We start from the raw sequence: 27,515 nt of genomic DNA on the forward strand, positions 1-27,515 counted from the left end.
AGAAAATGCTGAATCACGTAGCATTGATTAAATTTTCCCCCAGAGAGAATTTTACGTTAAAAGGAAACAGACCTCTTCTGATCTTCACAGCTCCCAGCACAGCTGCAAAGAACACATTGGGTCAGGTACAGAGGCTGTGTAGCAACTGCTGAATGGCGTGGCTGCTTTCTGCTCAGGTCAATACCTCTGTGGTGCTGAACTGCCTCAGCTAAGGCTTCTAGACATATTGAGTGTGATCCCTCCTGGCTGACATTATAACGAACCCAAGAAGGGCAACAGGAGTAAAGCCACATTTATGTATGAAATGGGAATAGTTGCAGGGATCAAAAGTAACAATGAATGTGATTTTGTGTAGAATAAAATGAACAACACTTAGAGAGCAGAGTGGAGGGAGTGGAGAAGTGCACCCACTTACCTGCTTTGACTTAGTGCCATTTACAAGACTGCCCCTTCCACTGTCCAATGTAAAAGTTTGGATCAAGGAGGTAAAACAGCCTATGTCCTAAAAAGAGGTTTATGACTCTGTTTGCCAAAAAACCCATTTTGGATTCATTAGCAGTTAGTTGAAATAACAGATTTTATGATATTGCCATCTCTTGCCAAATGTACGTCAGGTGTCAAATGTACAAGACCCTCATGTTTACACAGACATTGGAGGGATGTCAGAACCTTTCATTGAGACCCAATCTTGTAAGTGAACCCAGTCGTGAACATACATGGGAACTTGCAAAATCAAATTCACAGCTTCCTTGTTTCTCTCCAACCTAAACTCAGGATAATTCTGAGAATCTTTTCTTAACAAGGCATGCTAGGCTCACATCAGGTTTGAAAAACGTTTAATGAAGTATATTGGTATCCTTTAATTTTTTTAAAGAGCATTATTTAAAATTGGCAAAAACTCCACTTTAAAATATGTATGTGAAAACTAATCTTTCTCCTAGTAATAATTTTCTAGCATATAAAAACAATGTCCTTTTTTCCTATGAATTGTGCTAAAAACAATGTCCTTAACCATTTACTAATTACATTAATAATGTATCTCTAAGAATGACAGTTCAAATTAGAACATTCTGTGGACAAAATTGACTGTGATATTAGAATCTCAGTTTGTAGGTAGGTAACTTTTAAGTGTACTAGGAGAGCATTAACCTAATTGTCCTTTATTTTGGCTCATCTAATTTACAAACATGATTTGTGAAATTTAACAGTATTTGTAATGGCAGTGTCCAAAGCAATTTTGGCTGAATAAAGTGCTATTTGTCGAACAAAAATGTAGTTGTTTGTGCAAGTTTAAACATTTCACAAGGCCAGCTGAGTTCATTTCAACCCTACTTACAAGATAATTATTGGCCAATGAAATGGTCTGGGGGTGTAGAGACAAGACATTTTCAAGCTTCTGAGAGATTTACAAACCAGTTCTTCAGCCATTGAAAGGTCACAGACAATTAAAAGGTACAGGCTTAAATCTCAGGATTAAAAAGGGTCCCGGCAAGAGGAATATTTACAGTGGAACAATGAGGAAAATGTTCTGTTACAGTCAGAAACATGGAAAATATGCTGTTGAAAATTGTTGGCTCTGAAGTAAATAAAATCCAGATTGAGACTATTAAAAATATCAAAGTGATCTACTTATGTGCCAACTCTATTTTCTTCTGTTGTTTGTTATAAAGAAAATCCATTATTGAATATAATGCAGTTCTGCTGAAATTATCAAAGACACTTTCCATTTGCAAACTCCTTACCATATGCTATAGATCCTTCTCTAATAATCTCTGTGTATCAGGTGCGGAGTTGGACAGAAATTTTGAGTCATGTTTTAATTTCCTAACCAATGTACAAAATAGTCATTGAACTCATCTCTATGGAGTGCCTATTAAGAGCAAGATTTTTTTGGATGTCAAAGTAAGAGATAAACAAAATATCTCAGGACTTACACAGCCTGTTAGGTGGAGGAAACCATTCTAACCTGCTGGCTGCCTTTATGCTCAGAGACAGGGAGCCCACCATGTTGCCAGGAAACCCACGGGCAGCTCAGTGATTAGGAAGGTGTATGTTACAGTGAGCTTTATGCCAGCTGGTTTTGCCTTCTGGAACAACATGGAACATACCCGCCCCATCTTCTCTAGCCTAACTTTTTAGAGACACCGAGGGAAGACTTTCCAGTGTGTTCTGTATGGTTTCTTCTCCCTTCACATAGCAATCTTATTTCACCTTCACTTTACTAATCTTTATTTAACTTCTCTTAGGGATTTTAAAAAATATTTCCTATCCATTGAATGAGCTTAACTGCTGAATATTCAATATTGTACTTAAAACAGCATTTTTAAATTATGACATTCAGAAAACAAGAGTTATTGCATTCTATTGGATTCAATTTGGAATTATCCCTTTGTAATTAGACTAGGCCTGACTAACAACAGATGTCCAGGGGGAGAAAGGATGGAGCACCTACGGCTTGCCAACACTGTGTGTATATTGGAGGGGAGGGGCATGATAAATCTTTGCTAATGAAATGCATGTGCGCTAACACAATGACTGAACTTGATATTTTATGGTACTTAAATCTAGTAGTTTAAAAGTCACAGGATTAATTAGGTCATATTTTAGAAATGTTGCTACAAGCTAAATATTCTATTGGTAAGAAATGACCCTGCAATCATTAATGAATAAAACAAGGAACTGAGTCAAATAGGGTCAATTTTCTCCGAGTGATTTTACACTTGGCACCTTTCGAAGCCCTATCTACCAGACCCGGGGTCACTTACATTCAGGAGAACTCATTCAGCCTCCAGAATGGTCCCTGCAATCCCATCTCCATGCAAGAACACAAAGTCACAAGGGGATAAACTAAAAAAAGAAGAAGACTGTTTTATTGTGACATTTATGACATGGACCCCTTGTTGACAGGAATGACCGAGGGTAATCTTGCATATTGCACAGGCGTGATGAAGGAGGCACTGCTGGTCCTCTGGCGGCTGAGGCTGTTTCCTGGTCCTCCCAGACCTTCGTGTGTGTGGGCCAGTCACAGAAATTTCATTACCTCTTGGTGTATACATTGAACAAGTCTTTGGTCTTAATAAGCACCATTACAAACCCTCACATTAAGGGCATTATTATTCTAGTTTATAAATGTTTCAATGATAAAAAATAGCACGATTACAGTATACACACACTTAATTTACATGTAATGTATTATACTCATAACTGAGATAAGCTATTGAACTAACTTTGGTTGATTGAAATTAGTGAAGTATTTGAACTGGATACTTGTCATTTGGTTTCTAAATTGTGTAAATATTACAGTGCATTTATAAATCTAGTTTGAGAATATTCTAGCACCAAATAGATATTATAAATGACCAACCTAGTACTTGTATTTGGAGAAGTAAAGTTTAAAAATTTGAAAAAAAAAAAAAGAACAGTCCATCAATTGAAAGCACATTCCTGTATGTCTCCTAGTAGCACGGCACCTCAGTATGAACGGCCAACCCCCAATGGAAATTACACATCCCAGTTTTCAAGAGTCAACACCTATGACAAGGTAGCTTAAAGGTAGCTTAGCTATACACATGGGAAGCCTGAGAAAGTGGTTGTTTTGAACTAGGCCAGTCACCTGTACCTTGCTTTTGTAATACAAGAATAGTGCTTCTTTATAGAAATTTACCTGGTGAAAGATTGCACCCATGATATGAAGATTCAGACAGGGGAAAAATTCAGTTCTACCTATCTATCTGTGTTTTTTTTTTGTTTTTTTTTAATTATTTGGTCTCCGGATGGTGAATTAATGAAGCAAGATCTGAATTTTCATCTTCAGATTATCACCCAGTTCACCACTGAGGTAGTCTTTGTCATATTTGTCTTCTAGCTGATTAAGTTCTTTCTTTTTATAAAGTGGAGTACTACTGATTTGTAATGAATAGGTTCCAGCCACTGGCTTCTTCTTTGTGAAGTGCAGGTAGCTGATCCCTTCTCTTTGGTTGATTTTAAAGAAGCCATTTTCATTCCCAGATTCAATCAAGTATCTGTTGTGATTCGTCAAAGTTGTCAGGGCTGGAAGGAGTTCTAGGATTCGGACCTTGTTACTGATGTGGGAAATATTGAAAGCGAACATGGCTGTCTTCTCCACATCCCAACTTGCGAGACTCACATTGGCTTCTATTTCAGGCTGATCCTGGGAAAAGACACATGGCAATGTGTTAAATAGCGTGTAAATAAAGCCATTCATTTAACTTCCTATATTACAGAAAAAGTCACTTCAATCTCATGCTAACACACCTCACCGCTCATATTGTAAACACTATGTTGAAAGCGCATACTCATAAAACCCTTTGTTTAACCACAAGCATGTTGAAGTAGCACACATTTAGAATACTAAAAATATTAAGCTGATGTCAAGAAGAAAGTTGAGTTGAAATCACTTGTATTGGGAGGTCTTCTAGGGAAGTGGATCTGGATTTGTGGTCCCTGGACCGGCAATATCAGCATCACCTGGGAACCTGTTAGAAACTTCTACTGAATAGAAACCCTGGGGGTGTTTTCCAGCAATTCACTTTTACAAGCTTTCTGGATGATTCAGATGCACACTCAAGTTTGAGAAACACTGTTTTGATAGATTATTTTCTTTCCAAAGACTTATCTCATTTCCCAAACCACAGGGGATGGGTTGCAGCACGGATGCTAAGAAAGAACCAGTCTATTTCAATTTTCTTCTTTGATGCGAAACCATCCCCTCGGAAGGACACACCTATGAACCTATTTCCTGACTCTGATGATCTGCTAATATTCAATGCTTTGCACCTGGCTTCTTGCTTGCCTCTCTGTGACCACATGTGCTGGACTCTCCGGGCCCTGAGCCAGAGGTCTGGGTGAGTATCTGTGCGTTTCTGAGTTGACTAAAGCAAAGAAAACCAGGCTGCTTGAGCTCCATGTTGTTTTTGTCTAGAATCCAAGTTCGCTCACACTCCACATGGCTCTTTTCAGTAGAGGAGCCTCTAGCTTCGGAACTTGGCGTCCCGTGCAGGGAGCACTATGTCACCTCACTATGCTGCCCACTTGCTGTCCTGGATCTCAGACCTGCTCCTTTCAGCAGACTTTGGGTGGGTGTTTGACTTTCTGGCGAGACAGAGGAAATGAGCAAATATGTGAAACCCTTTGAATGGCCACTCCCTGAAAGTGGCAAGAAACTCCAGAAAGTCCCACAGACTCTCATAAAATGCAGCCTAGAGCTCAGGGAATGTCTGGATTTTCTCCCCAGGGAGCTTTTTCACACTTTGGAGCATCCTCAGAGGAAACCACAGGAATCTGGAAGGCCCTTCTGCAATAGGGACACCGAGAAAAACCACCTTCTGACCTACCTCGAGGTCGGAAGCATCTGATTCATTTGCGCTTCTCCTCCGTCTGCCCCGTTTGGGGTAGCCATTGATCTTACACTCATAACATGCCTCTGGGGAGAGTGAGTTGTCATCCATTTCACTGCTGGCAGGTGGCTCTGGACCTCCTCGGCCCATGCCCATTCCAGAAACACAGTGCCTGTGGCGGAAGGGGAGCAGAGGTTGTTCATTAGAACCTGGAGATGAGACAGGTCGAGGGACAGTGTGAGGACGCCTGGGCCCTGCCTGGTGCCATTCTGCCTCTGGTGATTTGTCCATTGGATGACTGCTGGTCTGACAGCCACACTGAAGTCCTCTGCGTTTGTCTTGACTTCCCAGGGCCCTGAGGTCACCGATTTCCTTCTACCTCTCAACACTCTGCTTTGCATATTTATTTGCCCCTTCATTTCCCGAAACTAATGTAGCAGGCATTTTGCTATGCTGATGCTGGGGGGTGATGGGGAGTGGAAATAAGAGAAAGACAGGGGATGAGGGAGATCGTGTGACTTGGGAGATTAAATCCAATGGCCTCCTTCTTATGAAACAGACTCCGCAGGAGTGAAAAGGTATGAGACACACTTTCCAGTTGTCTTTTTTCCATTTAAACGCCAGCCCCACTGTCGTCACCACTGTCACCACCCTTCGTAAGTCCAGCACTGAGTAATCTTTCCTATTGTTTGGCTGAATCTGCTGAGACTAGGAAGAACACTCTAGGTGATAACTGAGCTTGGTTTAGTAATAAATTGTGAAGCTATGAGATGTATAAAAGACACGTATAAGGGCTTGCCCAACTGTGGGAAATTGTTTCAACTCATTCAAAACCACGAGGACCACTGTCTCTGACTCATATGAGGCTGGATAAATAAACTCGTGCCCAAGAGAGGCCTCGTTCAGCTGTTTTTCTTTGCCTTTCAGCTATCAAAGCCAAGTTACGGAGGGAGCCCTGTCTGTTTCACAAGTGCCTTGGTTTGTTACTCTGCTTACTCTTTCAGAGACCATTTGGAATGCATTTACCAGGCTCCTCTTTCAAAATGTGTTGAAACATCTAACTGCTCCTAAAAGAATCTTTATTTGGGGCAGGGTCCGCCATGGTTATTCACAGCGAGGCTAACACTGTTAAAAGCAGGCCGATTTCAACTAAATGGAGCACAACTAGGCCAAATGATTTACCTCTTTTCTGTAATATTGTAGTTGGCCTACTCTTGCTAACCCATTTTACTTTGTCTCCTTGAGATTCAAAATGCAATGCCAATGAACAGAATTTTTTTTTTTGCAGCAATTTACAGGTTCCTACTATTTTCTGCTATCCTGCCAGAGCCCAGTACATTTCCTTTCCTCTTTTATCTTGCAATGCAAAATGTGTGGGGAAAAAAGAGATGACATGGCAAGTGTGTGTATGTGTGTGTGTGTATGGGTGTGTGTGTATGTGTGTGTGTGTATAGAGACACATTCACACAGATATTCACACAATGATTAAATTATTAGAAGACAAATCTCGAATTTGTAGACTTTGGTTCCTTTCTCAGAACTCTGTTCCAATATTTTCATATCCCTGGAACACCACTTAAAAGAAATGTGACTACAAAGTCCCACTGGCCTGAAGCCAATTAGGGGTGTCACATTTTTTTTCTGGGAAAATGATTCTGGCATTAAATTTATGAAGAATGAGTCTACAGAGAGCTAGACACAAATATCTGGGATTTGTATTCTATGACTGGGATTCTTTGTGCTTCCCATAAACATTCTTTTACTTTCAAATCTACACAGACCTGACATTTGTGTCAGGAAATGTGTATATGTGTGAACATGTAATTTTGCATGTGGGGACTGTGGGAGTATGTGTGTATACATGTATTTAAATATGTGTGTTCCTAACTAAAAAGTTAAATTTTGAGACGCTTTACAGGATAGCCAAAAATGATTTGATAGTCCAAGTCCAGATTAATTCAGCAAGAAAAAAGACCCAAACTTTGAAAACTTACCACTAAACTTTCAACCACTAAGTAAAATAAAGTCTTCCCTGCCCCAAGTCTCACACATACAATGTAATGAAGCAATCTACCTGGAAATACAACTACTATTTCAACTCTCATATTTAGTATTTTCTTGGTAATTTTTAGTATAGATTTAAGTTTGAAATGTAAAACATACTTTCAGATCATGAAAACCTGTGAGAAAAAGACATCCTTTTCATTTATCCTGAAAGGAGTTAGATGAGATTAAATCAGACAGAATCCTGTTTGTTCCAGAAGGTGGACCAGCAAAGTGCAGTGTGAGCCCTTCTGTTATGTTTCAGCCCCCAATTTCCTGAGTGAGGAATCTCTTTCCCATCAGATGTGAAAAGTGAGAGAATGAGGGGTCTCCCTGGTGGCACAAGGGATTAAGCACCGCACTATGAAGCAATCCGCAACCTCTGCAGTATGAGTTCAATCCCCGGCCAGCCCAGGAGCATCCCACATGGCGTGGCAGACCTCTCCTGTCTCTCCTGCTGCTCCCCTCAGCAGTGTATTTCATCAGTCTGCCTGTTCTGTTCCCCACTCTGTTGCTGGTGAATCCTCTCACCCCCGCATCTCTGGCCTGTACCCCAGCTCTTGTATGAACAAATAAATAAATCTTTTTTTTTTTTTAAAGTGAGCGAATGAGCTAGAGAAGCCAGAGAGAGGTATTTATGAGGTAATGTTATTTTGTTTGATAGGCTATGAATTTCCAGAAATCTAGATGTCCCTTTAAATGAAATGCCCTAAGGAGCAAACTGGAATTATAAAGAGTATTTTAAACAGCATGATTTTTTCCCCTCTACCAGGACAGGTCACTTTGAGTTAGAGATACTTAATTATATTCTGAATGATGTCACCTCCAGCCACGACCAGGTGCAGCAGAGCTTACCCTTGGCCTATTCGAAAGTAGCCGGGGGGACAGCCGCACAGGTAGCCGCCCTCAGTGTTGGAACAGCCGTAACTGCAGGGGGCCTGTGAAGAGCCACATTCATTGATGTCTTGGCATCCGCCACTGAACTGTTCGAACTGGAAGCCGGCGGGACACATGCACTTGTAGCTCCCCAGCGTGTTGTGGCAGGAGGCCCCTCCGCAGATGTGGGCGCTCAGGCATTCATTCTCATCTGCAGAGAGGGGTTGGGGAGAAACAGGAGAGAAAGTAAGGATGTGGCCTCTTGCTGTGCTGCAAAGGTGTTGTTCAAGGTGCCAGGTGGAATACAACAGAGCAGGGTGTTCTGAGGGCCAGAGGACTCCTGTTCTCATCTGAAAACAGTGCTAGAATGTTCTACTCCACATCGGCATTCCCTGAAGATCATGGAGACTGGCTGGTAGGAGGCGAAGGATCCTGCAGATCTCTGCATTTTTGCTTTGCAAGTGCCCAGAAATGGAACAACTCCAAAGCAGAGATCAACCACATTCCTGGGGGTGGCTGCTTTCCCAGGCCTCCTTGTAGAGTAAGTGGAGGGCTGGCAAGGATGGACATCCTACAGGAAGCGTCCCCCTCACTCCGACTTCCTTTTCCAAAAGTTACAAAAGCCCCCAGGTGCTTGTCCTGGGGATGAATAGTGCCTTCTGGTATGTCTGCTCCCATCTCTAAATGGTCCCCTCTGATCCAAAGCAGGCTCCTGCCCAGAGGCTCTGCCCAGTGTCTAAAACGAACGGGAGGAAGAGACTTAGCGCAGACTTCACTAGCAATACTTGGGAAAAGCCCACAAGAGAAACAGATGCTGCCGGACCAGCTACCCACAGGGAACTGCCAAATCTGGTAGTAACGGGCAGGGAAAAAAAAAATCTAACTTAAAAAACCAACTCAAAGGGAGAAAACCTGGAGTTTCTCGTTATTTCTAATTTATGCTTTTTAAAAATCTCCAATCTAATTTTAGAGACCCACCTTTGCAAGGCAAGTTGGAAGCTGGCTTAGTTATTTCTTATTTACTGCAGCCCATTTTCAGGCATATCCTCATTTGAATGCAAGTAGCTTGGCCTCTGCACTCAGCAAATTTAGCAAATACAACAGAAGGAAGGAGGGGAAAATAATTCACACTTATGAGACACCTACTGCATGACAGGAAACTAAGTGCTTTACCTTATTTACTTAACCTTCCTAACAATCACAGGAGGTAGATATTATTGAATGTAATCCCTGTTTTACAGATGATGAAAGGGAGGCTCAGAAAAATCCTCTGAGATCTCTCAGCAGCAGCAGCAGGACAGAGACACACCCAGGTCCATCCAACTGTGAAACCTCTGTGCGTCCTTTTATTTGCTGCGTGAAGAGAAGGCCCGTGTATAGGTGCATTCCAATGAGCTTGTGACACAGAATCTCTCAGGAGACCCACCTGCATGTAAACTGGGACTTTAATTCAATTTACCTTATTTGCTCAGGTAGATACATTTATAAAGAAATTTTTTTTCCCTAAGAAAATAGCTACTTTTAAATTCTTTTTGTTTAATTAGAAAAATAGATGAGTAAATATGGCAGGGGCAGGCTGCTTGCATATATAATATAATATAATATGATATGATATGATATGATATGATATGATATGATATGATATAATAATAGATTCATATTGCCTGCTTTGCTCCCTGCCATTTTTCCCTTCTTCTTTCCTATGTGTCAAATCATTCGTGGAGCTGCCTGCTATGGCTCCATGCCTACCTACAGATGGATCTACTGGGACCCTTTTTTATCCAAGGACTCTAAAGTATCCACCCAAGGTCACTTCAGCTCCAGGGTTCCAAGAGTACAAATAATTAAACATGCCATTGTCCTGTTATTTTCCCCTTACTGTAAGTTAAAGATGAGGCATTATTTTAATTTAAAGGTGAGAAAGACCAATTGCACCACAGAATGAATGAACAATTGAGGCTATTTCCTTCGGCAGGGAGACTGTCCCTGAGCTGGATGTCTTCTTGCCCACATTCACCTTGGGACTTTGTACCTGCTCTTGACTCCAGGGTGCCAATCTACACAGAGCCCCAACAGCTCCTCTCCCTTGTCTGTGCTTTTGGTTGGGTTCAGCCATCTGTTTCCTGTCGGGACTCTGATAAAACCTTTAAGGCACAGGTATATGTATACATGTATATGGGTGTATGCCAAGAAGACTTGTCAACAGAAAGCTTAGATTTATTGTTTTCTTCCAAGGAGCAGAAATAGGAAGAACAGAGGGAGAAAAAGCTCATTCTTTATGAAGGGGCATTTCTAAGGGTTCAAGTTATCTATACATGGAGGGGTGTATTGTAGGAGAATGCCAGTGCCCTTCTAGGGGGTATTCAAATCAAACCTGGATGACCAGGAAGGCTGGAGAGGGATCTATATGTTAGGGAAAAAGTCTAACTAGATCATCTCTAAGGTTCTTTTTAGCTTTGACGATCTGTGTTATTATAAATATCTACTTCAGTCCAGAACTCTCCCTTCCTCTTTTACTTTCTTTTCTATTTTTTTTCCTCCCTGAGAACCTAATAAAGTTTCAATTAAACTTGCTTATTTGCATTGGAGAGGTGGAATGGAGTGGAGCATGGATTAAGATAAGAAACGGCTAAGGTTCAGTGTTTATAGCTTGAAAATGGCCTGTTTGTGCACTCCCCCTTTTTATCAATATACAAACACCACAATTTGTTTAACATGTTTTGCACTTTTCCTGAACTTTCTCATCCCATTAGCCCTGGAGCAAATGGCTCCACAAAGGATCTTTCCACACTCCCGTATATGTATTTTTTTAACCCTTTCAATTGGTACTTAAATTAGTGAAGGTTTTGTTCTTTTTATAAAAGGAGATAATTCTAATTTTATTAAGATGGCATTCGTCTCTGGAAGACGTTCCTTAAAAGCAAATTGAAACCTACCCACACTTCCTCCAAAATCAAAGGTTCCAGCACTAGGTTTGCATAGTATGTGTTAGCTGTGGCTCCAAGTGCCCCAAAATATAGCATAGACTTTCTTTCTCCAGGTGAAAATGGGTCAACTCCAACTGCAAGCCTGGAGTTTAATATTTTCTAAAACACAATGAAATCTGTAGGTCCTTACTCTTCAAATCTATCTTCTAAGACTGAACTTCTGGCTGCCTAGGACTGAGGATCCAGGGAGGACTTGCCCAGGAGATCAGCCATGGGGAAGCCATTCTGGCCCAAGCAACACTTCTGGATAACTATAATTCTTAAGAATACAAAGGCCAGTTGGGATTGGTATCTCTTGGGCATCAAAAACTCCCAAACCTCTTCCTCAAAGTGTTCTTCTAGAACTCACAGCCAGCAGATGACCTTCATGGGGCCAGCATAGAATCTCCAGGTAAATGGAGCATGACCTGGTCATCTCTGCTAACCCTGGACTGAAGGTAGGACAATTGAAGGTAGGAGGATTGAAGGATTGATTGATGGCAGGAGGATTGAAGGCAGGAGGCAGAGGGGCAGGTCCAGGAGCGGTAGACCTCACCTCTTTTATGTCTTTCTCAATAGCTCCAATTTCATTAAAGGCACCACATAACAGGGGCAGACAAGCTCATATACTAGATATTGAACAATGAAGTTCACTGTGGAAGTTCTGTGATTAGTGTTAGACGCTGGTGATTAAATCCAAGACCTCCCTGAACTGATAATGAACTAAGGCATTTCCATTAAAACCAGACAGCTGGTCAGCAAATTATGTAGTCTAAACTTCTCTAGCTCTGGGGTCATGTTAGCCAGCCCTGCTCAGCTGTGCAAATCTGTGCCTTGTAAAGAATCAAACCAGATGAGAGACACAATTTCAATAAATGAAAACACACCAAATGTGTCTTTGGAGTAAAGTGAAGCATTGAGATGCAGAATATTTCTTTTTTGCCTCCTAATTAAGAAAGGCACTGTACCCCAAGCTGCGGCAGCTGCATAGGGCACTGAGCCCCAAACATGCAGTTGTGCCCTGCACATGCTTACCGAATGAAACAATGAGAGAACGTGACTCGGGAAAGGCAGCTCTAAATCAGGACATTCAAAGCCTTGGGTTTTGGTTCCAGACAGGATATAACTGGCTAAGGACAGGTGGTTTTCCCTCCCGGGCCTCTGGGTCTTCATCAGTACAACAAGGGGTTTTGGCTTGATGGACCTGGGCTTCCGCCAAACTCACAATGTTCAGACTCTGTTGTGGATGGAGTTATTTTTCCCACGACATTGTGGAATCAAAAATGGTAATTTCAACTTAATGAGAGAGTCTGTGGGTCTCCTTTCATTTTTAAAAGAATTTAGCAATCCTGCAAAAACTCGCTGTATCTGCCGCTTGTACTCTGCCCCCAAGATGGTGGCGCTGAATGGAACCACTTCTGTGAATCCAGGAGTAGAGTCACTCAAAATAGCCTGGACTGGCTGACGTTGTTAGTCAGCAAGGTAGGATTTTGTTAGCCCCTGAGGCAAACAGAACTCTGTGGGCTGATGACTAGCAAGGCAGCAGGGAAAGACCCAAGGGTGTGTGTGTGTGTGTATGTGTGTGTGTGGTGGATGTTGGGAGTAAAGGAATTCTTGAGGCATTTCATTTCAGATGCCCTCTGAGTACCTTTCATCATTTTTTTCCCCCATAGTTTGCCATTTTGCAGTGGTTATAATTTCCCTCTGGTTTCAACCAGGCTAGGACAATTTTAAAGGAGCATTTGTTGCTTCAATGGCAAGTTTAAAGTTGTCAGAAACAAAGCAGTGTTTTGACTCAAACAGCAACTCAGCTATCAACAAAGAACAGCTACTTACCCACACACTGGTTCCACTGGTAGTGCTGGAGGTAGCCCTGGGGGCAGCTGCACCTGTAGCCCCCAATGATGTTCTGGCAGCCGTGCTGGCAGCGATGGTTTCCTTCGCACTCGTCCACATCTGAGAAGGTAGAGGACAGATGTCCTTAGGCCTCATCAACATTCTGGCATTCTCCAAAGTGACATTTACATGCTAATGTGAAAGACACTTTTAATGAGAGAGAAATCTGACATCTATGAAATTGTCTAAAAACTTCAAAAATATCTACTCTGGAGCTTTCAAATAAATCCAAGGAGGGAGACATTCAGATGTCCCTAGTAATACAAATAAAAATGATGAAGAAATTAAGGCAGGGCACATGAAGGCTCTCTGGGATAGCTGTGTGGATTATTTATATTGCTTATTGGTACCAGAATTAGAAACCAAAAGGTGCCAGTATAAAAATAAAATCCTAAAAACATAATTTAAATGTTAAATTACATATTATCAGAAGCTATTCCTCACATACTTTATACACCTTGGGGAATCCTCTCGATTTAATGACCAGAAAATTAATGAATCGTGTTTAACAATCTACCTAATTTTGACTGGGTTGTAGGGGAGAAAAATCTGCCACTACAAATTATGTTTTTTTGGCAAAAGCTTGATTATATGGAGGGTTTTGAAGGCTGGGTGAAGGTTGCCTTTGAAGAGATACTTACAGGTAAACTTCTGGAAGATGTGTACCAGAAAGACCTAATCTCTTTATGTCTTTTCTAGGAAACACAGTTTAAATCTGCACACTTTTGTCTACTTCGCCTTCCCAGTAATCTCCCTAATTGACCTTTGCTTCCTCCCCACCCCCAAAGTCCTTTTGTCTTAGCTACACTATTTAAGATGGAGGCTGAAGCCATAGGGGTAGTTACCCAGTCACAGTATCGGGGGTATACATGTTATTATTACACCTCTTTTTGGCTTTTCCTTTATCAATATGTTTGATGTTTGTTTACTTGCTAGCACAGAAGCACCCAGAGAGGTACAGGGTGATATCGTGGGCACCCTGACAGGGTCATTACCTATTAGATTAAATTAATAGTTGAGCAGAAGAAGTCTTGCTATACCTAGAAAAGCTATGTTATAGACAGCATATGATAGAAGCAATAGTTCTCTAAAAACAGTAGTTCTCTAAAACATCGAAACTGTGCAAACCAGGCAAAATATTTCCTGTCTTCTGTTGGATGCTCAGAGGACAATGGTGAAGGTGTCAATAGCCACCCAAGGACTCACCAGGTGGATTAAGCTGAGTGCGCTACCCACCTTCACAGCTGGCACCACTCTGATCCAGGGAGAATCCTCGCTGGCATTCACAGGTGAAGCTTCCAGGAGTGTTCTGGCAAATGCCCTTAGACCCACAGAGGTTGATGTCAGAGGTGCATTCATTGTTGTCTACAAGAAGCAGTGGGGCACAAACAGGGGTTAAAATTGCCGGAAGCTCTCTTCGTGTTGTTTAAAAGAGAGAAGAATGATTCCCTTAGAAAAGGCAAATAAGGCTAGTACTTTCCACAGACATGCCAGGGCACTCAGGCACGCTTGTGAGTTTTTGTCTTATTTTAACAAAAGAGAAACTAGAAAACAATCCCTCACAGGATAGCTACATTCCACGCTTGGCTTCTTCCCACTCACCGATGCAGGCAGTGTGGTGTTGGGTAAATCCAGGAGGACATTTACAGGTGAAGCCGCCAATGGTGTTAACGCACAGAAACTGGCAGTTGTGCTGCTTAGTTGCACACTCATCAAGATCTATAAGAAAATACAAGATGGGTGTTCAGGCTGAGGTGACAGCATAGGCATAATAAGGAAACCACCCTAGAAAGAAGTTTCGATTTGTACATCTCAAACAACCCTGACCAGATCAGAGCCACAGCAAATGGTTGGAGGAACCGCAGAGACAAAGGTTTAAAGATTAAATGTGGTCTCAATTTAGATCACGTAGCTCTTTGAGCGATTCAAGGAAAACGCAATTCTTCTAGGTAGAGGAATGAGGAATTCCTCAACAAAGGAATTTCAAATAAATGATATAATTTTTACTAAATTATAAAATAATTTTTAAATAAATATTAAACATAATTTAAAGTTTATAAATTAAATAATAAATTAAATATAATCTAAGTTTTATAAATATAAAATAAAAAAAGATACTGGATTCTCAAAATTTTTCAGTGCATTGACAAGATCTATTCAAGTGGGAATATTAAAAAAAAATATTGAGACTGAAAATTCATTTGGTCACTCAGTCTTTTCTGTTTCCTCTTTTACATTTACTCGGATGAGGTGGTCAGCTCAAACCATACAACCCCAAACTGACTTCTTTGTTTAGGGAGTCTCTTTTGGATAAAACAAAATAGAAAAAACTCATTCTGGTAAAGTATAGCACGTTTAAAAACTGCCTATGGTATTTATCCAACATTGCTTCCTACATCACAATGGACTCCTTCACTTGGGCCAACCCTGTTCTTCACTGCTAGAACTTCTAGGCTTATTATCAACCCCATTGCTATTTAAAAGTATCGAGGAAAAAAGCATTCAAAAGATGCAAAGTATGCTCCAGCAAAGCATGTATGTTCCTTCTTTCTTCCCCACAACCTCTCTCCCAAGTCCCTCCCTTTCCTGTGACTTTTCTCGCTGCACAGCTATACTCAGAGCTGTGGACCAAAGTCAGTTTCTGACTAGAGTAACATCTGGAGTGGATCTTAACTAAAAGAACTCCCTATATTTCCCCTAGTGCTGCACTCCTCTCAAAATGGAGCCAATCTTGTGCTCTTTCCACTGTGGGGGGATAACTGTGTCTGCTTTCCTGGTTTCTGCATTATTGACAACTGTGGGCTTCCTGCCAGCAAGAAGGACTCCCCATCCTGTGTCAAGACATTATCATCGCTTGCTAGAGAACAATCACCGCCAAGAGCGCCTTTTCTCACCTTCTTTCCCCTTATCTGGATCGTGTCTTTCCAAATTACAGACTTACAGGATTTGAGCTGCACAGTAAAACTCAGGCCATTGTCTGTGAGGTTGTCTGTACTGCACACCTTCTCTGTCTCTCCCTTCCAGCAGCCACAGGAAAGGAATAGATAGCCCTGCCTCTCTTTGCTCTCCACTTCCATTGCACCCCACCACCTAACTCCCTTTACTTTCCTTTAACTCCTTCAAGCCTTCATGTGCTAACTCTTGTTCTACCACCTAGTCTACTTTACTTTCAAGTTCCTCATTTTCCAAATGATCCTTAAATATGACTCATTTGTTCTATGCACTCAATATGTGAAGTTTTTATTATTGAGGAAGATGTTTATAGGAGTACATTTACATCAAAAGAATTTTGCAAATATTCACTTCTAGTGGTACGAGAAGCTGCATGGTGTTTTGCTGTTTCTTAATTCTCTCTGATAGTTATGTTTCTGATATAAGCTCCCGGACGGCAGGAATGGTCTCAGGGTGTAGGCCAAAAGCCTAGACAAAGTATTTACTTAACTAGGCACAAGTTCCTCTGGGATCATGGCACTGATCAGTCTGAGGAAGGACTCTACTGGAAGATACAGTTGAATACATTGACTGTATAAATGCAATAACCAGAACACAGAAAGGAGGTAACTACTTAGGGATCATTCCCGCCCGAGGCTGGCAGACAAGCCCTGCTGTCTCTTAGACTCTCATGGATGCCCATGGCGTGTCAAGCAGTCAGGATTGCTGCTGTAACTGGCCCTCTGTGAACTTCTGGCCTCAGCCTCCCTCCAAGCAGCATAAGAGGTGGGTTACAGGGAGGCCTCTGGGTGGCAGTCACCCCAAGGAAGCACCTCTTTCTTGGAGAGAAGCTATTTCACCTCACTTACTGATTTTTTTTTTTTTAAGATTTATTTATTTATACAAGCATTGGGTACAGTCAGAAGCACGGGAGGGTGAGAGAATTTAGAGCCAGAGCGGGGAACAGAACAGGCAGACTGATGAAACACACTGCTGAGGGGAGCAGTGGGCGGCAGACGAGTTCTGTCGTGCCATGTGGGACCCTCGCCAGGGCCTGGGGATCCAACCGGTGCTGCAGAGGCTGTGGCAGCTAGGCAGCTTCGCAGTCCAGTGCTCAACTGCTGCACCACCAGGGGAGGCCCACTTACTGATTTCTTAAAGGTATACTACATGCAGTGAAGTCCCTAGGAGATGGGTGAGAGCAAATTCTACTTTACCTTTGCAGCTCCTTCCATCCTCCTGCAAAATGTAACCTTTTGGACAGGAGCACTGGTAACTTCCTTCTGTGTTTTTGCAGATAAAATTGCAGGGTTTGGGGGCCTGGTTGCACTCGTTCAGATCTATGATAAAAGAGATAGTGTGACAGCTCTTCTAAAAATGAAGACTTATTGTTCAATACCTGTAGGGTCTACCAAAGAATTTTAGTTCTAAAGAAAGAAAAAGCAAATTCTATAGTCTTTGTTCACTGTTATGTTTTCCTATGCAATTGTACAGGTTTTTGAACTTTTAGTCTGATAATTTTATTTTTTTTTGCCATCATCTACAGTTTCTACTGGGGGCTAAATATCAGAAAGAGAGTACTTACCCACACAGGCAGTTCCCGTTATATCTGGAGTATAGCCAGTTTTACAGATGCAATGATATGATCCTCTGTCATTGACACATTCCCCATTTTTGCAAACATCATGAATAACCTTGCACTCATCAATATCTGTAATTTAATACATAGAAATTAAAATAAGAGAGGCATTATTAAATGAACAACATTAATATGGAGGGCTCACATCAGTATAAATGACTAATTGTGTTATTATATGAGGGATGTATGAAATTAAATCAAAGATGGTAGCATGAATTTCTTTTGTGATGGTAAGTATTGTAGGGCAAATGAATAACATTTTTACCCTACAGTGGTAAGTAATCAGGCTAGAAGAAAACGTTAAAAATACTTGGTCTAATCAGGGGGGAAAATAATAACAATACAAAACACAACACAACAAAAACAAACAGATAATTATAAACCAGAGACATCCTGCAGGGGAGCGGGAGGGAGAGGGATCAGAGGGAGGGAGGGAGGTGCACAGGGGACTGTGGTGATGGTGCACAGGTGCCTTGGTGGAGGAAATTCTGTGGGAACTACCCTTGAGAAAAAATAAAAGCAAACATTTTAAAAAATGAACAATGATGTAAAATATAAATAAAAATTTAAAAAATGTAATATCTTTGATATGCAATAGAGCGAGATGCACTAAAATTAATTATATCAGTACTGTAAAAAAAATTGGTCTTCTAAATTTACATTATTTTTCTCCTCCGGTCCATAGAACAACCAGCTCATACAGACAGATCTAGCACTTTCTCCTTCTCAGGCCATCAGGCTTATCTCCTGCTGGCAACTTATAAACAAATCACAGCAGTGGATCCTTTTGACAAGGAAACTCCATTTTTTTTTTTTTTTTAATATTGCATGTCCAAAATAAGAAGGAGTTTTCCCCCCTATTTTTTGTTATGTTTAAAGAAATTCCTGAAAAATGGCAAACTACATAGCACTGGGGAAAAGGGACCAACTTACTGCCTTTGGTGAGGGAGGCACCTGAGCTCGGGTGGGTGACTAGGCTGGGCTTTTGCACCCTGCTAAGGAAGAGAGACCCTGAGTGAGGGCTGCATCTCACGGAGAGACTTGGTCATTGTGCACTGTCTGACATTAAGGCCACTATCTCTTGCATCTTGACCCACCCATCTCATTACAGCTTGGTGGGTGCTTTTCTAGGTGAGTTCTTAGCCTGTGATTGCCAACTAACCATTTCATAATAGCAGCTGTTATTTTCTTGATTTTTTTTCATGTTTACTCTAAAATGTAGTTTAGCACAGACCTGCTGTTGTTAAGAAACGTGTCTTTTCTGAAATCTCATTTTCACATCATCCAACGATATCATAAATTGCTTTTGGTCACTCCATCTAATCTAATCGGTTCTGTGTTTTACCATATCCAGTTCTGTTATCCCACGTTCAGCCACATCCTTCCTTCCAACATGAACGCAAATCCTACTTAATTTCCTTTTTTTCTCCCCTCACTTCTAATTCCCACCCAGAGCTCAAAAAGTCTCTCTTCTTTCCCTTTATGAAACTAAGAACAACTGCAGTTATTGTTGACAAACACAGGCCTGGCAGACTTCTTCAAAGTTGCCTCAGATACCCGGATGGCCTCCTCATTGCTGTTAAGTTAAAGCAGATTGTTCTTTTCCAGATACAAATGTGTCTTAACCATGCCAGGGTCACAGCATGGTTTACACTTCCTCATGCAGTACATTTCAGCCAATTTTCTGAGTTAAAGTCTATATTTTATGGTGGACTAGTTTAGGTATGTGGCAATCCTTCCAATGTCTAGCTAAAAAGTTATATGCTGAGTAATCAAAAACTGATTTACAACAAACTTCTGTTAGAAGGTAAAGTGCTTTCGGTTCTCCCTGGTGGCACAAGGGGTTAAGTCTCAGCACTATTAAGCTACCTGCAGCACGGGAGCTACCCACATAGCACAGCAGACCTCTCCTGTCTCTCCTGTTGCTCCCCTTAGCAGTGTATTTCAGTAGATCTGCCTGTTCTGCTCCCCATTCTGTCTCTGGTGAATCTCTCACCCCCCACACCTCTGGCCTATACCCCAGTTCTTGTATGCATAAATAAAAAAAATTAAACAAAGAAGGTAGAGGGTTCTCTATAACACAAAGGCCAGGCACCTACTACTTCATCAGGTGGGCCAAGGACACTGGTAATGTCCAAACTGTCTTAAAATACCATAATGAAGGATTATTTACATGTCTTAAAATACCATAATGAAGGATTTTTGTCAGCCTCAACACTAACTCAATCTATTGTAAGTCCATATTCTCATGTTTTCATACAACAGAACAAAGGAGTCAATAAAACAAGACAAACAAAACAAATCAAACAAACAAGACTCCTGGTTTGGGAAGTACCTGCTCCGTTGGTCATAAACCCTCGGCCGTGGGGGCAGAGTTTCTTGAAAGCCACAGTGCCCTGGAAGGGGCAGATCTCACAGTGGGGGCCCCAACCTCTGCCCCCATCACAGCAGCACTCAGACTTGGTGACGGGGTTCCGGTTGCTCGAGCCAATCTGGCACATGTTCTGGAGCACCTCCGTGAAGCAGTATCCTTCCCGATTGTCTGGAAGGGACATCACATTAAAAATAGGGTTTTAGGGAATTTTACGAGCATAGGAAGGTATTAAGAATTTGGTCAGATATAAAAGCCAAAAAAGGATGTAACACTTTACCCTGCGTGAGAAGGAGCGAGAAGGAAAAGCTGGAAACAGCAGTAAGAGAGAAAGGCTGACATCTGAGGGAAACAAATAAGACAAGAAATTCAGTAGGTTAGGCAGGAAGGCATTGGCCTAGCCACAGTCACACCTCTGCTCCGGGCAACATGGGCCAGCGGTCATGCTGCAGACAGAGGGCCAGAGAAGCACAGGGAAACTGATCCTGATCACCGAGGGCTTAAAAAAGCAGCCAAGAAAGAAATTCCAAACAAGTGATTCAGTGATACAATTATAAGGGAAGGATTTAGCTGCAGGGTGGTGCTAAGCCCAGTGGACAAGCACAGTCACTGAGTCATTTCCAAACTGAGCATTTGTAAAACTTCCTCAAATCAGTCGCTATTATTCAAATAAGAGATCTGGTTTCAGGCGCCCCCTGTGGAGGTTGGGGGTGCAAGGGCGGACTCACCGAGGCACTCGTCCTGTGCTGGGCTGGGCGTGAAGCCATCGTTGCACTCACAGGTGTAGCTCCCCAAGGTGTTGAGGCAGCGCCCATTCTCACAGATCCCGGGCTTGGTCTGGCACTCATTCTCATCTGTGGAAGGGAATTGAAGGACCAGAGACAGAGGAGTTATCTGACCACATGGTGCAGGGATGGATTCTTCCTTTTTATTTTTCAAGTGTAGTTTGTGACATGGAATCTCTTCACTGTGGTCTTGAATTCAAAAGGGGTGTAAGAGTTTTCGGCAAAAGTGCCCCTTCCTTCCCTGTCCCCCCACAGAGGCCCCTCCTGGGGGGCAGTGCCACTGCTCATTGCTGATGTGTCCTTCCAGAAGTGGCTGACGCCATCCTAGCAAATACACCTGGTGTTCCAGTCCTGGCAGCAAAGTGGGCCGAGAAAGCAAGCACAAGGGGCTCAAGGCAGAGGGAGGGAAGGCCTCTGGTTGGTATTCCAGAGGTTGGGGGGACCTCACACAAGGCCCTGACATGCGGTGAGGGGCTCGGGTGTGGCTGAGAGCAGCACCACGCCCCTGGACTCAAGCCCCTTCTGTCCCTTCTAATCCCATCATGACGGGTCTCCTACCAACACAGCTTTCTCCATCGGGGGTGCGCTGGTAGCCGGGCCCGCAGATGCACATGTACAAGCCAATGAGGTTCTTGCACTCCATTTGCTTTTCAGCACAGTCGTGTTTTCCCGTTTCACACTCATCCTCATCTGCCAAGAAGGTACAGCCACATGTTTACATCAAGAAAACGACTTTGAAACATCAAGTGGTTTTATAGCAACCAATTTGCATTTATGCTATTTCAGTGTTAACCTATTTCCTTTTGCATCGTGGGCCCCTTGACTTCATGAAGAAATTGCTCTTTGGATGGAAAAATTCTATTGCACACCGATGTGCCTATGGTTAGCCACACTGTAAACTTAAAAATGGCTAAGAGGCTCTATGCTTTGTGTTTCAACACAATAAAAAATTAAGTTAGGGAGAAAAGAAATAATTCCTTAACTAAGTGATAGCCTCTTCAAATGCAGGAAGCATGATTCCTATTTTTTTTCATGATTTAAACTACAAAGGGTTTATATAAAGCTTTTAAAATGTAATGAAAATTGTAACATTATAATCATACTATATTATAATAAGAAACTAAAACTTCCACCAGATAATAATTATAGCAATATAATACATACTATATTTAATATCATAAAATCTAATATTGTAATGATTATTTAATTATGAAACTGTTAGCTTTTTAGGAAAAAACAAGCATCCACAAAATTCTTTTTCTCTACTGGTTCTTCCCTCCTTCACTAACTTGATTCTGGGGTCATTCTTTACTCTCTGTCCTATTGCATTTCCCTCTTTCTTCATCTTTCCCTTTCTTCATACTGAGAATATGGGACTTTATCCTGCATGTGATAGGAAGTTCTCACTTAGTTCTTTTCTTCTTTGAGAAAAATTCTACTTAAGCCCTAAGCTGTCTGAAGTGATCAGGGGTCTGCTCCTGTAAGACCTTGTGGGGAGCCCAAGGGTGAGCCCCAAGAGTTACCCAACATTGCATAATAGACTCTAGTCCAGCGCTTTCAAAATCACAGGTGAGCAGGAAGCATTTTAAATGGAAACTGTTTAGCTAAAGCAGCCTCCATGTATTACGCCACTGTTGGAATATACTATCCTTAGTGAGGAAGAATTTTAAAAATATTTTTATTCCCTCCTTTGTGTTCTCAATTCTCAGTCTCAGTTATACCATAATATGATCATTTATTATCTGTCTCTACCTCTTCATATTGACTTTCTGAATGTGGGGAAATGTCTTTGTTTCTTTGTATCTTCAGTCTTGCAGTGTGGCTGACATCTGTTGGCATACACTGTATAGTGAGCTAAAAAGGATCTGTGGTGCAGCTTTTCACCCATCTTAATGGTGCTTCAGCTACAATTTAGGAGCAAAAGCAGCAATGACAACCCTTTCACTGTGCAGATAGCCATGGTCACCGATTTCCTTCTTTACTAATGGAAATTTTGGAGGGACATCTCCCATCTAGACAGAACTAGAGCTCCCTATCTTAGATGATGTTGGAGAGGGAGGTCTCACCTTTGCACATCCTCCTGTCTTCTCTCAGAACGTATCCAGCAGGACATTTGCATTCATATGACCCATAAGTGTTTACACATCGGAAAGCACAGAGCAGAGGATTCTGGGCACACTCATTGATATCTGCAACACAAGGAAGTAAAAAAATAATGGATCAGGAACATTAATCAAAAAAAGGAATTGACTTTGATGAAAAGTTGAAATGCATCATTGTCATAAACATGGGCCAGCCTCTGATTTCAGGGGACTATAAAATGAGCTGGTTATTTTATCACTGGCACAAGCAGGGTGACCATGCATTCTCTTCCAGTGGTAATTTAGGTGGATGAGAAATTATAGGTCACCCTAGATACAGGGAACTTCTGTGAAATTCTGACTTTGAAGCCTCAAGTTAACCACTTTCTACTCACTGAAGTCTCATGAAGTGGGGATCAATTGCGCTCCATTCAGCTAAAACTACTCTCAAGTCTATTGTCAGAACAGAAGCAGACCCTGCCAATATCATTGACCACCTCCAACATACAGAAGAGATTCCTTTGAAGTAACAGTGATTTTCACGCCCAAGAAATTGTTCTCAATCACCTTGCACTTTAGAGATACTTTGTTCACACCAGTGCCCACATTATAGCTTTAAATGGGTGGGACTGGCTTTACTACTAATGGATAAAAGTAGATTTTAAATTTCTGTAGATTTCATAGTTTGGAATCATCAGAATGTATTTTTGAAAAGCATGATTAAAACAGACCATCTTGATGATGGTGTTTTCCTCAAGGCCAGTGATGACCACAGGGAATATCAGTGAAGCCCCAGGAAATGATTTAATCACAGTTTTTAAAGATTCAGCAACAACTTTGACACTGGGTATTAGTGGGTCTTATTTCTAAAGAAGAGCTGGACTGTAATACCAACTTCATAATTCTCCTGTGCTTATCCTTTTCTTGACAAGTGGTTTAGAATCATCCCCAGGGCTGCGGGCCCCATTCTTAAAAAAGTTTGTCATTAAAAGGTCTAGAAGGAAGTCTGAAAATTTGCATTGCTGACATGTTACCCAGATGATGCTGATGTGACTGGCCCAGAGCCTGCCCTTGGAGAAGCATAGTTCTAGACATTGCCTCTCCTGCTCCATTTCCTTGTTTCCAAATATCCTACCAGGCACACTGACAGACACTTATAGAGTAGGGCCAACCCCTTTTGCTATGATTGCCCTGGGATGGCTACAGGGTGCTACTGGTTGTCTCAATGTGCAGATGTATCTAAGAGTAGACAAGAAGGAAGAAAAAGAGATGGAAAATGGGAGATTAAAAAAAAGAAAATGGAAAATAAGAAAAAAGGTAGTAAACAAGATGAAAGTTGTATCCAAATACTAGCAGTAGGTAAACACCAACAAGAATGCTTCAAGATATGCAGCTTCCTTAGTGCCATGAGTTACCTACATCTTTGTTCACATCCTTGCAGAGAGAAGGGCACAGAGAGAAGAAATGATGGAATAGCCCACTGTACCCAGATGGTCTCAGTTCTACACACCCTGAGTGGTATTTCCTCTTAAGAACTGTAATCAACCAATTGATGTCCTTACAACCTGAACATGTAAACAATGGCTGTATGTTTAGGAGGCTTACCTTCACAAGTCATCATTGGACCAGGTTCAAATCCCTCCTCACAAGTGCATTCAAAACCTCCAATCACGTTTTTGCATGTTCCATTTCCACAAGGATTGCCCACAGAACATTCATCAGTATCTATAAATGACCAGGAGGGTATTTAAAACATGATGACTTGAGAAAAGAGTAAGGTTGTATTCAGATAATACCTTTTATTCTATCAGAATATTTTGATCTATAACGTCTAGTTCTAGTCTCATTCTGTCCTTGCAAGAAAGGACTGGATATTTCTTACTACCTCAGATTTATAGCTGTGACGTTGGTCTTACTAAGTGGCTATGGCAGTAATGGTGATAGCACCTGGGTTTCTAGCCCTTAAAGTGCTCTTCTCAATGAGTTTCTCCAGTTTTCCATGTTAAGAAGGAATAAATCTTGAAGTGGGAGTAGCATTCAAAGGGTTAACACCAGGTTTTTCTCACAAGTCACAAGTTTTCACTAATTTTAAGCTAGAAATACATCTCCAGTTTGGCCTTACATTACATCATTCTCCAGGAAGCCTTAACTATGATGGATTTTTGCCAGATATAAAATAGAAGACTAAACTTACGTAAAATCAGAGACCGGAGGTTAAGCAAAATTAATATACTGGATAAAATTGAGATTCAAGTAGATTTTGTTGATTCTGTTGAAACCAGATGGTTTACATTACGCCAGAGAAAGGCTATAAAGAAATAGGTTTAGGGTACGATCTCTCTAAACAACTGTGGAGAGAGAACAAGTCTTACCAAGGAGGTCTGTGAAACACATATCCCTCCTAACCCAACCAATCTAGAATATTGACTGTCTCGTCCTGACACATCTCTTGAGGAGAATGTCTTCCTTTGGGAAAGGTAACTCTTAGAGAAATAGCATTGTTGTTTTAGCTATCTAGGGCACAGAAGAGTAATGGGCTATCATCAAGGGCTATGTCTTATGCTGTGCTCTGAAGTCAGAAAGTGAAGGCAACATGGTATGGTAGAGAGGTTCTGGGGCATATTCATCTCTTATGTACATAGTACCACTAATGAAAGATTCCAAAGACAGCATATTGACAACTTTCCTTTTATTCTGCTATAAAACTGCATTTCACTGTTAAGAATACTATTATCTCCTTGAAGGTGATGAAAAATCAAAAATATCACTGATTTAGAGTTTCAAGGATAATTAGAAATAATTTAGTTCATCTGCATAATATTACATTCTAAGACCTAGCAAGGCTACAAGAATTCGCTCATTCATGTTCCCACACCCACAGCTGCGCTTGAAATCTTCATGCTCTGATTCCTTATAGAAAGACCACTTTCTAGGACACACACAGACATACCCTAGCATTTGTGCCATTATTAATTCAGATTACACGAATTACTTTGGATATCTTAGAAAAAGAGATGTAATACTTGGATTCAATTAGAAATTAGTGTGGATTAGGAGTTCACATGTCAGCCATAAAAGCCATTCTTTGAAATTTTAATAAGAGGGTTAAAGAGGAATTTGCACCACATAGATTTGCCTTTCCTATTACTAAATGTCATAAAATTCAGATACTTTTTTTTCACAAATTGAGAGAATAATATTGAGCCATTAACTATATATTATACAATTAAATATTATATATTAACTATATATTAACTATTATTACATATTATATATTAACTATTATATAAATATATGTGTGTATATATACATATATAACTTTCACAAGTCTTTCATTACAATGTTGTCCTTCCTACCATCTCTTCAAACCAATCCAGTATCTGTCTACCTCATTAGACTGTAAGGTCCATGCAAGGAAGGCTAATGTTGGCTGGGTTCATACTATAGCCACAGAGCCTGGCACAGTGCCATGTAAGCAGTGGGGACTTGGCAAGTATTGCTAAGTGAATGATATATTAATGAACAAACAAACTTCTTTCTGTCCCAACTTGACACTTCATTCTCTAATGCAAATGCTGGAGAGCATTAATTAATATAAATTAACTACAAATTAGTTTCTAATGTGGAAAATCCCCAATGGGAAAAACCACTTTATTACTCACCCACACATTCATTCCCTTCCAAAATGTAACCAAAGGGACACTCGCACCGATAGGAGCCATCTGTGTTGATGCACTGCCCATGTTTACAGACATCAGGTTCTTTGCACTCATCCATATCTGGAGCAAGGGAGGAAAAATAGAGAAGAACAAGGAATTTTTTTAACACAAAAGTATATTATGGAAGTGTCTAATCAATGAACTATCTACTATTACAAGAATACAATCAGTATCTACATGAAAAAAAAGAGAATGAAATATTTCAAGATGAAATGGAGAAATAAGAGTATCTGGAGAATGGGTAAGCAAAAGAATGACGGAGAACATTAAAAAATGCAGACGATGGTGGTGGACTATGGGTGTTAGGAGGGGCTTCTATGGTGACCACATCTGGTGGGAGAAATCCCATACGGTCAAAAAATTAACAAGGATGGAAAACAATGGTACTTCATTAAAACAAATTAAATAAAATGCAAAAAAGAAAAAAAATGCTGAGAATCCAGCACAGGCTACTCACCAACTGCTGAGTCATCAGGCCCCACAATGATCCCGCTTCCATAGGGACAGATCTGGCGGAAGGCCTCTGCAGGGGAGATGAACACTCATGAGCAGGCCAACCATGGCTACTAGCTACAACTCCTCCCCAGGCGCGCTGTGGCGGCCAGATCACCACAAGCTGTGGGTTTTGGAACCAATGAACAAGCCCTGCCCCCGAAACAGAGACTGTTAACAGGCTCCCAGAGCTGCCATGCCTTTTACTGGGGCAGGTCTGATGGATAATGTAGTTCAGAAAAAATTAACTGTTTAGTTCCTAAAGTAAAATAACTATGATGAACATTTTAGTTAGGGTTCCAATTAATTAAATTGTCTTCCTTTCTCGAAGGTGTACAATCTTGCTTATTTTGTGGCCA

General features: G+C 41.2%; 1 protein-coding gene across 2 annotated transcripts in view; it reads right to left on the reverse strand.

Moving 5' to 3' along the window:
- Positions 1-916: 916 nt before the first annotated feature.
- Positions 917-27,515, reverse strand: part of FBN1 (fibrillin 1) — a 238,049-nt gene continuing 211,450 nt past the window's right edge. Inside the window, exons 51-65 of one of the 2 annotated variants that reach the window (XM_037502430.2) lie at positions 27,122-27,187; positions 26,608-26,724; positions 24,551-24,670; positions 22,931-23,053; positions 21,423-21,554; positions 20,808-20,933; positions 20,044-20,250; positions 17,655-17,780; positions 17,287-17,409; positions 14,741-14,857; positions 14,375-14,503; positions 13,079-13,198; positions 8,256-8,487; positions 5,355-5,529; positions 928-4,171 (exon numbers count right to left, since the gene is read on the reverse strand). In XM_037502430.2, the coding sequence (XP_037358327.1) occupies positions 3,782-4,171; positions 5,355-5,529; positions 8,256-8,487; positions 13,079-13,198; positions 14,375-14,503; positions 14,741-14,857; positions 17,287-17,409; positions 17,655-17,780; positions 20,044-20,250; positions 20,808-20,933; positions 21,423-21,554; positions 22,931-23,053; positions 24,551-24,670; positions 26,608-26,724; positions 27,122-27,187 (2,303 nt within the window). In that variant the 3' untranslated portion in view covers positions 928-3,781. Of the gene's footprint in view, positions 4,172-5,354; positions 5,530-8,255; positions 8,488-13,078; positions 13,199-14,374; positions 14,504-14,740; positions 14,858-17,286; positions 17,410-17,654; positions 17,781-20,043; positions 20,251-20,807; positions 20,934-21,422; positions 21,555-22,930; positions 23,054-24,550; positions 24,671-26,607; positions 26,725-27,121; positions 27,188-27,515 lie in introns of both variants that reach the window. The other variant, XM_054701293.1, reaches the window with a different exon arrangement.

Source organism: Talpa occidentalis, unplaced genomic scaffold (assembly GCF_014898055.3).
Source record: "Talpa occidentalis isolate TD23 unplaced genomic scaffold, MPIMG_talOcc4v2.1 talOcc4.11, whole genome shotgun sequence".
NCBI classification, from domain to species: Eukaryota; Metazoa; Chordata; class Mammalia; order Eulipotyphla; family Talpidae; genus Talpa; species Talpa occidentalis.